Raw genomic sequence first — 12,365 nt, 5'->3', positions numbered from 1 at the left:
ATGCAAAAATTTTTGGATTTTACTGAACAGCCCCAGAGCTATGGATAATACCAACTAAATTTACTAAAAGTTAATTGACATGAAAGTATTCAAATTTTCAATAGTTCTTCTGACTTATTGGGGACATATTTTCTATATTTTGTTGGTCTTGAAATCAGCCATATCATTCAGGAATCAATTCTTAGAGAAACTACATTTTTGTGTCACTTAAAATATTGTCTGTATAAACTGATTATCATAATTAAGGTTTGCTTCCCATTTTGATTGGATCTTGATGGTAGGAAGGACTAATCTTATGCACCAATCTGGAAAATGGACAATTATAAGTGTTATGTTGTAATTAAATAACTTGATTAAAAAGAGGTTTTTAGTATTGTAGCTTATTATTTCTTTTTTGAAAAAGATAAAATTAATGCTGAAAGGTCTAAAGTATATGAAAATTTTTCGAAACATTTTTCATTAGAAATATTTTGGAATTATTTTTCATATTTTGAATAAATTATTTACTATCGGTATGGAAATAACTTATTAAGTGATTCAATGTGCTATTTTTTTATTAAATAATAGTGATATGTAATGTTATGCTTGGTATATGATAATAATGCTAAATATTTAACTTTTATATTAGATGCGCCTTGTATCTGTTTTCAGATCTGTTTACATGTTGGCTGTTTTTCCACTCAGAAAATCAATTTTCCCTATGTTATTCAGTGTAGAAACTGTTTCTGACAAAAAATTTTGTGCAAAGTTCTACATAAGTATTTTTTTCCAGGCTTTCATCACTGTTAAACAAAAATGCTTGAAATTTGTAATTGTTTTTCTCAAACTCAGATTTTTTTCCCTCTATATTATTCAATGAGAAATTTGTGTTTGCCGTGGAAATTTTTCTTTGAATTGCCAAAGTAGCAGAATAAATAAGAATAAGTAGTGTATTTAAACAAACAATTTATCATTGAATAAAAAAGTAAATAGTGTAATAATAATTACATATTAAAGTACTTGGTGCAAAAAAATTTATTTCCCAACCATGGTTTGCATTTTGTACAAAATGAAATTTGAAGCAATTTGTCATACTAATTTTTTATATTTTGCAGGAGAATGTAGGGGTGTTGGGGGAATATTTTTTGATGACCTGGATACTCCAGATCAAGAAAGCTGCTTCAAATTTATTTCTGTAAGTTTCTTTCTAAAGTTTTGAGTACTGTTTTGATCTTAAAATATTGAAAGTATTAACTTGCTTTTCAATAAATGTTAACTTTTTATTGTTTTTGAAAATTTTTGAAATTAGTATGAGATACTTATTAAATTTTTTTCACAATAATTATCTAATATAATTTATTTCAAAATGTTACGTTACATTATGGAATGAAAACTGTTAATGTGGACTGTAGTTAATTTTAGTAACATATTAATTAGGGTAAAAATTAACATTTCAGCTAATCTACAAAAAAATAAGTAAATAAATGAAAATAAAAATGTTTGTAAATATATTTATAAAATTGAAAAAAGAATGTTTTCTTTTCTAAATTTGTTGGAGGTTTATGAATTGTAGGATAAACATCAATGTTTAATTAAATAACTTTGTTTATAGCAAGTTTTATATATTATAAAATAAAAAGTTTTTTAAATTAAATTACAACAAGTTTATTTAATTGAATAACATGTAATATTGAAAATAGAAAATTGCGATGTCACTAGGAGAGGTTTATTTGTATCATTCAGAGTACATATATTGTTCTAATACACTTAGACTTAGAGGTTGGGCAGCTCTGACGAGCAGGGCACATCGACCAGATATTTATTGTACCCAAACCCTAAAATCATGATTAGCATGAAAGCCCTATGGCTGAAATAAAATTCAGCAAGCACCTTACATGAACATCTTGCAGTTCCCAGGCATTGACAATGTGCTGTCCTAAATGCTCAAATCTTTGAGCAGAATAGACCTCACAATCACAGAGTATGTGTCGTGATGTCTCTTCTTCTAGATGACATCCCCGACAAAGAGAATTTGATTCTATTCCCATAATGTTTAGGTGTCTTCTGAGGATACAGTGGCCAGTAAGAAGACCAATGATCTTCCTTATACTGTTTCTGTTAAGCTTTAAGAGCTCCTTTTGACGTACACTAGGACAGTCTCGATTCAGCTCCTTAGCTTGTCTTTGACCGTCAGCAGCGCGCCACTGCTCATGGGCGATCTTGCCGTAGAGCTTGAATATGGTTGCCCTAAATGAGGAGGGAGAAATTCCCAGCGCGGGTTCAGGGCCCCAGAAAATTGCATTAGAGCCAGCCCGTGCTGTTTCGTCAGCTAGCTCATTTCCACCGATACCCATATGTCCTGGTACCCAATGCAGGGATACCTTATTATGAGTGGACAGGTCACAGAGGACCGAGAAGCATTCCCACACTAACAAAGAGGTGAATTTACACCATGACAGTGATAGGAGAGCAGCCTGACTGTCAGAACAGATGCGGATAGTCGTATTTTGATATCCTTTGTCTATGCATAACTTGCAGCACAAGATAATGGCATAGACCTCAGCCTGAAAAACGGTGGCATAATTTCCCAGGGGAAAGTGAAGTTTGGTACCATCATTGGAGCAGTAAATTCCTGCTCCTGATTTGGCACCAATCTTTGAACCATCAGTGTACCATATCAGGCATTTGCCTTTAAGCCACCGAGGAGAATTAAACCATTCATCTCTAGTAGGAAAATGGATCTTGAAGGGCTTGTGAAAAGCGTATCTTAGTGACATATAATCACTAGGCATAATAAAAGAGGATAAATCCTTCACTTGTGAAACAAGATGTCCCCATGACAAGTGTTTGGAATTCTCTTTCCATAGGCCAAGGTACATAAGACGCTTTACGCCTGTCTGAGCTTCAACTTCAATGCGTAAGTTCAATGGAAGAAGCCCAAGTAAGCTCTCTAGAGCAGCTGTAGGAGTGGTCCTGAGACAGCCTGACAGGGCTACACAGACCATTCTTTGTAGTCTGTTAAGATTAGACCTTGCAGAGCTCAATCTAGTCCTTGACCACCAGACGATTGCGCCATAAGTGATGATAGGACTAATAATCATTGAGTTTATCCAGTAGACTATTTTGGGGGACAGTCCCCATGTTCTACCAATAGCATTTCTTCAAGACCAGAAAATTTTTCTGGCCCTGTTGGTGCAGTAATACACTTACTAATACACTAATGTCTAATACACTTACATGGGTGCTGTGGATATGCTAATTTGCCCCTAACTATTTTGCTTGGTTTATTTCTGCATGCATAAAAAATAGGCAATGTCGTTTGCCTACCAAGTTTCTTAATCAGATGTGAATATAAAGTGTTTCATAATTATTTCTTGTATGGAGTAATAAGAGTTATTTAATTTTTTTGCAGCATTAAGTTAAATAATAATATCAAATCTCATTATAAAAAATTTTCATCGACAATAAAAAATTGTTATAAATTTCAATTAATATTCATTCTGATACTACTCTGAATGAAAATTTTCTTTATGAGTTAATTTTCGATTTTATGATAAGCGTAACCCTTTATTTCACTAGCATATTTAAAACCTGTTTGTTGAGCATATGTTAATATGCTATGGCTAGCTTTGCCGTGAGCATATATGTTTGGAAGAAAATATTTTGCTTAAGATTAAGTTTAAAACTATTACTAAAGCTATTTTTAAATTTGAAATCTTCTTACTATATTGTACAAATAACTTGGAACAAAATGAAAAAAAAATGTCCTTTTTCTAAATTGAACCTTTGGTTATATAAAGTTCATATTTATATCATCCAGTCCATCGTCGTATCATTAACGAGTAACATTATATTTATGACTGTTGAGGCTATGTGATAGCATCAATCTACATTCAAATATGATTTTATTTGGATGTAAATTGATGCTTTATTTAAACTGATGAAGGCAGCTTATCTTCCTTTTGTAGTTAAGAGCTTTTATAAGAGGTTTAGGTATTGAGTACATTGATAAGTACATGCATTCTAAATTTTTTTTACAGTGAAACCAAATTTTAATAGCATTTATTTTAGTCATCCAGTCTATCTTACCTAGCAAATTTTTAATATACAGTCTATTCTTTTCAGTTCGGCTCCCATTAGTCCGATTCTTAGTCCGCTACATTAAGTTCCATTCGCTATTCCTTAAATATTATGTTATTTTAACGGCCGTTAGAACGTCTGTTACAGAACCATTCATTCTAATATAGCAATCAAAACTTTGTTTAATTTTTTTTATTCCCAGGAAATCACTTTGAAAGCAGGTGTTAGACATTTTTGCACTTTCAACATTGATATTTTTTTTACTGACAATGAGTCTATCAGTGACAAAAGTCTTCAGAAAACGATTAAAGCCTCTATTTCTTTTGATGTTGTCGCTCAATAAACATGAGACATTTTGAATTCTTTATTGTGAGTGATAGGACCACCTATTCTAAACCTAGGAGGTCCTAGGCATAATCTGTAGTTCAAAGAATTGTGAAATATGGATTACTTATCATTATTGAGAATTAAGCATTTATTGCAATGTCATTTAGAAATCAGAGTTTCCTGTATAATCGTCAAACTTTTTTTTTCAATGGCTTCAATTTCATGTGTCACATTTTTCTTGTTTAAAAATTGTATTCACTCTTTTAGTTAGTTTGTTTGAGTTAAAACACATTTTATTATTTGCATTCTTATTTATATTAGTTTTGCTAATTTTCTGGATGTATGTTATTTAACAAAAATGTCTACTTTTAACTGGTGTAATGCATATAGTGGAAATAATTTTTTTTTAAAGGAAGTGGGTAGAATAATAACAGACATTAACACATTTTATTTGCAATTATTAAGAATCTTGATGTGTTTTCTAAAGGGAGAGCATGTGATTAGAATATTCTGTTGCAAATTGTTCTGATTCCATGACATTCTCATGAAGCCAAATTTAGAAAAAACCCTGAATGACTGACTAAAGTTTATGCGCAGTATTAAAATATGTGATTTAAAAAATTTAAATCTATTTTCAACCCTTAATGAACTATATTAAATAATACTTTTGCTTTATTGATATAAAAAAATTGATTTTATTTAAAGTGTGGCATGTTTTTGTCAAAATAAGTCCTGTATTTGTGAAATATAAGTAATATTTGCACAAATTTTATGTATTCATTGCATAGCGATCTTTCCTTACAATGTCTAGTTTTGTTTGGACCACAGAAATCATTATATTGAGCGTCATTGACTTTTTTACAAGTTCTAAAATGAATTAAGGCTAGAAGAATTCTTGTATAAATCAAGCATCATTATTTTGAATTTCCAGTATGAATCTCTTTACTACTTTTGAACTGTGAAAAGAGACCAAATCATGAACAAATTTTACATAATTTTTGTATGAATGGAATAATCCCATTTGATTAAATTCATCTGGCCTCAGAATAAAAACTAAGCTTACAGCACCGTCTGTTGAAAAAATAAAACCCTATACATTTGTATCAGGTTTTGTTTCTAATACAACTGTAAAAAAATTAACCTGTCATAATTAATTTTTACTTTTATAGCATTATATAAATCAGAATTTTATGGCATGTTGTCCTGTCCATCTTACCTAAACAAGATATCAGGTTGTGTTTCTAATACAACTAGAAAAAAAATTAACCTGTCCCAATTAATTTGTACTTTTATAGCATTATATAAACCAGACTTTTATAGCATGTTGTTGTTCTGTCCATCTTACCTAAACAATTTTCAAATTATCTTAGTAGTTCTCAATTGAATTTAAGCCTGATGAAGCCCATGCAAATCTATCATCATTACTTTGATTTTCCGCTATGAATCTCTTGACTACTTTTGAACTATGGCAAGAGGCCAAATCTTGGTCAAATTTCACTCAAACGTTTGCATGAATGGAATATTCCTACTTGATTAAATTCATCTTGCCTCAGAACAAAAACTAGGCTTACAGGACCATTTGTTGGGGGAAAAAAACCTTAACAATTGTTTCAGGTTAACTTATCCTAAATAAATTATCCTACAGATTATATCCTTAACTTATCCTAAAATTAACTTATCCTAATTAATTAGTGAGAGTTTTTCACTTCAGAAATCAGAATTTTTTTCCTAATAATGATTATGATTTACAAATATATTTATTTCTGATTTCTCTTTTCTATGTAGTTGTGAAAGTGCAGAATAAAACTGGATAAAAAACTATTATTTATCTCATTATATTACTTAATCAGTCAATATGCAGCTGGTAAAAAAATTAGAAATTATCTCTATGAAGGAAGTTTTAAAAACTTGAAGCCGTTTAAATTGTATTTTCAGTTAAAAAAATAATTAACTCAAATTCACTCACATTTGTATAAAATTATTGAATTAAGTTGGTCTGAACAATTTTTTTGTTTTTAATATTATGAAATAACAATGCAGTAGTTTTTGCTCTATTATATTTTGTACAATTTTTATATAATCATATTGTTCTGATTATTGTATTGTTTTTTACTTTAAGTTAGATTATTTAAACTATTTTATTTGGAAAAAAGAAGAAACATTTTATAATTAGGAGACATGTTGAATTCCATGGTTATGAATTTTTTTTGTAAATCTTATTGCAAATTTTATACATAAGTTTTTTAAGAAAAAGTCTACTCATAAATATCTATTAAATGTCTATTCGTTTATAATAGAACCCTAATTTTTTTTCTTTTTTAGGTTTTTCATGGCTGTTATCTATAAAATGTATAAATATTTTTTTTGAAAGAAACATACTATGCATTGTTGTGTTCATTCCGAAAACTAAGATTTAATAACTAAGAGTATAAATATTGAGTTAATTTTGTTCATAAAATGTACTTATCTGTAAATATTAGTAATCTTTTTCATGATTTTTTGATCTACTTCTATTGATAAATCCTTTTGAACAGTCATTAATCTTTAATTAACTTTTTTTTTAGTTTTTTTACAGAGATAATAGCGGTCTGTAATATTCACATTTAATTGTGACTATAAAGTAGTCAATCAGAAATAATAGTATTTTCTCTGTGATCAAAGTTGGTATCATTTCGGGCTTTATATAATAATTCAACTTTACTTTAAACGAAATTATAAAAATATTTGTATCATAGAACTGGTTAATTAGGCTAAATAAGTTCAGTGATAGATAATAGCTAGAATTTCTAATGGTATTTTATTTTCATTTTTCTTATTGATCATACATTTATAATGCATATTATGCTATTATATCATATATAATGTTAACTAATTATTTTTTATTATGTATTTTTAATGCACATATATTAAATTGTTTTGTTCATTTAGACCTGTGCTCAAAATGTGATTCCTAGCTATTTACCAATTGTTCAGAAGAACAAAGATAAGGGTTATTCCTATGCAGATAGACAATGGCAATTAATAAGAAGGGGAAGGTAAGTTTTTAAAAAAACATTTTGTACCTTTTTTTAATTAATTATAATTATTTTCTACTTAATTTTTTTATATTCTATGATTTCAAACAATTGTTTTTATATTGTATAAAATCAATGGTTTTTAAATACTATTTTGAATTAATTTACATGATCTAAGTTTTTTATTATTCTTGATGAAAATTTAACTGGAACATACTGGAGGAAAAATTTTCTAATTGTTTAATTTGTTGTTAATTTATTTAATGTTATTCAATTAATTAAAAAAGACATTCAGTATGAGAAATTTGCATAATTAAGACTTTCAAATTAATGCAATGAAGCAATACTTTAAATCTAAGCCAATAAATAGGTAAATATAATAGTGATTAAAATAGGAAATGCACTGTAGATCTCTGAAACCTTATTTTTACTGCTTACAACCATATTAAAAAACTCTTATATTTAAAAATTTAACTTATTTTAGTTGAGGCTTTTAAATTACAAAATTATCGATTGATCAGTAAAGATCGGGAATAAAATATTCCAGACTTTTCTTTTCAAGCAGCTTCTCAAATAGAAACATGGAGAGAATTCACTGTTTATTATTATTCTTTGAGAAATATAATATTGAAAGAATTCCATTGTTCTTATATTTTATACAGCTAATCTAGGTTTATGATAATTTAATAAAGGTAACATTAATATTGGTGAGTAATAGCTTGAGAAAGTGCCAAAAATAACATTGTTGATTAATTTTTCGTTCATTTATGTTGAAATTTGTAGTTTAATTGTTATGTTTATTTTAATAAAATCTTCATATAAGTGACTGGACAATGTTTCAATTCGTAGTGATTTGATTATTTTTAGATATGTGGAATTCAATTTAATCTATGATAGAGGAACTAAATTTGGTTTAATGACTCCAGGAGCCAGATATGAAAGTATTCTTATGTCTTTGCCATCTATTGCTGTAAGTTACTTTGTATAATAGTTTTCTTTGATGAATAATATATTCGTTCATTTATTTTTATTAAATTTCAATTATAACATTATGTTACAAGCATGAATTAAAAAGTTGTGTGTATTTTTAAAAAAATGATGTTGCGTATGCTTACAAAAAATTTTTTTTCTTGTTGATTTTTATAAAATATTTATTGATTGGATATTTTTACTTTCAAGGTGTTACAAAAATAGGAAATGAGAATCAATTGTTAATTTTTAAATGCTATTTATTATCATAAAGATAAATTATTATTCTAGTTCATATCACATAAGACATAAAATTATGTATAAAGTATGTATTTTTATGTATTCTTATGTACTTAAAAATATAATGCTCACATGTTTATACTGTTGAAAAGTATAATTTTCGCATGATTTGATAGTCATAGTTTCTAAAAAGTCCAGTGTGTAGTTTTAAGACAAAAATGCTGAAAAGAATATAACTTTCTCCTTTCTAACTGAAGTAATTTTTTTAAATAATTTTATTGATATTTTTTTTGACTCATTACAAAAAGTACTTGCTAAGCATTCAAGTGGGGTTTTTGTTTCACTTAATATTTTATTGTTTTTCAAAAGTAAATTAGTGTAAAACATTTGTTATTACATTGACAGAATATTTTTTTTTGATTTATTATTCATACTTAATTGATCTAATGATTTTTGAGGAGTAATACGTTTAAGTTGCATACCTCAGACTAAAAGATATTTTTAGTTGTCCTGAAGCTATACAAGCATGTGTATGACTATTTTTTTATTTTTTATTATTTTTTTTTTTTGAAGTTTAAAAAACAAGTATTTTAACTTGATAGTGTTACCATTTCTGTAAGATTTCTTTTTGATAAATGTAGCCTAATGTATGCAAAGAAATAAAATAAAAATTTAAAAGAGTGCAAAAACAAATTAATAAAAAGCAGAAATCTTTTACAAAATAATTCTTTTTATCATATATTTATTGTATCAACTTTGTGTTAAATCATATTAAAATATCAGCCTGGTTAATTTTATTTAAATTTATTTGTTAGTATAATGTTTCTTCTGACTTGAAGCTAGACTGTTACCCACCATGCCAAAAATAAAGTATATATAAAAAATAAAATACTGTAAAATTTGTTTTCTTGTACACAATAAGAACAACACTTATTTTCAAATTAATGCTAATGTAATAACTAGTGTCATAAACTAGTGTCAAAAAGTTGTAGTTTAATAAAAGTTACGGATTAACAAAATAATTAAAAATAAAAAATTGAATTATTAAAGATATTAACAGTTTATGAGCTTTTCTTATTTATTCATCTTGATTTTAAACTTAATAGGATCATTGTCACAAAATGTATTGTTTTGCTACCCCATATGATGAACATTGTTTCTTCTTACGGCATGATTGTAAAAACAAAAATTGCTCTATTTTTTATTGACTCGGCATTTTGTTTACTTAATTTGCACATAAAGATTTTAATTGAATTCTTAACCCTTTGAGTGTGCTACATGTTACCTTATATCAAAAACTGGTTTTTTCCTCATTTGTTCAATAAGAGTTTCAATGCTCGGAAGGTTAAACTTCTGTTTTCTTCAAACATAGACGAAGTTAATATAGTTGAGCACACTTATGATGAAAAAACCAAGCATTTTGCTTGTTAAATCAGAGTGCTCATTAAATCCAAGTTGGTCGAAATTATCAGAAATTACATTATCAAAAATTTTTATTTAAGAACCACTTATTTTACACCACATTAATTAATTAAAATAAAACTTGAATTTTTTTTGATTGAGCCTTGTCAATTGTCAGTAGGTTTAATACTAATGCGGCAAAATATCTTATTAACACCAAAAATTTTGCAATTTCTTGGCTAACTCTATGTTTTCAGGGGTAGAGGATCGTATCATTGTCATTTTTCTTTCACAAATATTTGACTAGGAACAAGCACATGAGAAAAAGCAGTGATAAAATCTGTTCAATAGTTTGCATAGCAACATTATCTGCTATTACAATTGCCAACTACTCATAATTTCATATCAACCATTGTCACTCTTTTGCTCTGTGACTTCAATTTGAATTTTCTTGGAATGACTTATGATGTGAACTTCACATTGTTATTTTTTATTGCTAACCTGCATACTGGTCAAAAGAGTGTTTTTAATACTGTTTTAAGAGAAGGGAATTTCCGGCTATTGACAAATACTTTTTTTTTCTTGCTACTTCAATAAAATAATTTTAAACACGTTTATGTAAAATTCCTTGTTAATTTCTATTTATGCTTGTAATGACAACATTTTATCAATACTTTTTAAAATTGAACCAACCATTAAATAAAAATATAATCATTCAGTAAGGGATCTTGTTAAATTACAGCCCATAATAAATGATCTTGACTAAAATAGAAAGCTTATAATTATGTTTTATTTCAAAATTCTTAATTTGCCAAATCTGTTATAATTTAAACTTCACTTATTTATGTATGTTTTTAAATTTATATAACTTTTTGTAAAAAAAAAAGGGAGGAAAAAAAAACTAGTTTTTAAGCGTGACAAATCATAATTACGGAATCAAATTTATATTTAAAAATAATAACAGAATTATATTGAAACTATTAATTTTCATTTAAGTTCAAAGCAAGATTATGAAAATTGTGTAAACGATAATACAGTCAATCTTTGTTCTAAAAAATTAATATATAATATTTCAAAATATACTTTGATGATTATTGTGGAGTAGCAATGTTACTATACAATAAATGCTACTGTTGAGAATGTGCTTAGTTTGTGTCACTTCAGGTAGGGTTGCATTGTTAATGCTTAAGTTTTGAAGTAAATAAATTTTTGACAAAAATATAATTTTAGCTTTATTGTGCGAAAACTAATTTTTATTAAAAGTTTTTTTTTGATGTAATAATTTTCTTAACTAAATTAAATTTTTCTGGTTCAATTATAATTCTGAAGGAGAAATAGCTTCAAATTTTTTTTTTTTGTCTTTATTTGAGCGCTAGTGTAGTAAGATTGCCATAAATTTTGAATGTTGAAAATTGATTTATTTATTTTTGTTTCGTATGGGTGTTTTTCAAAGCTCTTCTTTTAAGGAAAAATTTAGAATAAAAGATCATATTTTCTTGTTTGAAACTGAATTGCAAAGAGAATCAAAAAAATATTTACTCTTGTTATTAAATATGACCATCATATTGAAGCTCTTATCCATCACCTAAATAAAATTAATTTGTTTTTGTGGACTCCTGAAATCACGTAGTTTTTTTATGTATTCCAAGATCATTATGACATTGTCATTTTTACTGTTTTTTAGCTTATATTTTTATGAATCAATGAGTTCAAAAATCAGTCATCTTCAACAAAACTAGTTTTACAGGAAAGAAAAAAACTGAATACCTAAGTACCAGTTTCATACAGAGAGTTATTATTATTTTTTAATAACAAAGTATGACTGGTTACAAAACATCGCTTAATTTTTTAAATTTAAAAACTAGTTAGAACTTGCAGATAACAGGTTTTTTTTACAAAACCTTAAAACAAATACTATACATTATTTTTTACTAGCAAAAATATCAATAATTGTTCTTTAGAAATGAAAGAAAGACTTTATTGAAGTCTTAGACAACATATTCATAGATATTTATGTAGATTCAGGAATCTTTTGGATTGTGTCTATATGTGCTGGGTCACTTACAAATTTCTTCATAGAAAGACAAAAACTGATTTGATTTCTATTGTAAAAACTTTTTTGATGTTAGTAATTTTCTTGTGGTTTATGGCAACTTTTCCGGAATCTGCATCCTTAACTGATTATGGTGCCACTTTTAGGATGTTTTTTTCATACAGAGTAAATATTAATTTACATAAACCACCAATGAATACTTCAACTTCACCAGATGTTGTGCTTTTGAAAGTAAAATTGCTGTAATGTGACCCCTGAAATTGTTGTGTTTCCTTTCTTGCTTTTCCATAAGAGCTTTTTGA

The 12,365-nt window shown here is 27.3% G+C and overlaps 1 protein-coding gene across 3 annotated transcripts in view; it reads left to right on the top strand.

Moving 5' to 3' along the window:
- The window catches only part of Coprox (oxygen-dependent coproporphyrinogen-III oxidase), a 29,682-nt gene that overhangs the window by 16,477 nt on the left and 840 nt on the right, over positions 1-12,365 (top strand). For all 3 annotated transcript variants that reach the window (XM_087157540.1, XM_087157541.1, XM_087157542.1), the window contains exons 10-12: positions 1,095-1,174; positions 7,315-7,421; positions 8,268-8,370. In XM_087157540.1, the coding sequence (XP_087013666.1) occupies positions 1,095-1,174; positions 7,315-7,421; positions 8,268-8,370 (290 nt within the window). The remainder of the gene's footprint in view (positions 1-1,094; positions 1,175-7,314; positions 7,422-8,267; positions 8,371-12,365) is intronic.

The sequence above is a fragment of the Parasteatoda tepidariorum genome, chromosome 2, assembly GCF_982258835.1.
Source record: "Parasteatoda tepidariorum strain Cologne lab strain chromosome 2, Ptep-v5.0, whole genome shotgun sequence".
Lineage (NCBI taxonomy): Eukaryota > Metazoa > Arthropoda > Arachnida > Araneae > Theridiidae > Parasteatoda > Parasteatoda tepidariorum.
The sequence above is the reverse complement of the archived record's forward strand: the minus strand, read 5'-3'. Positions and strand labels throughout refer to the sequence as shown.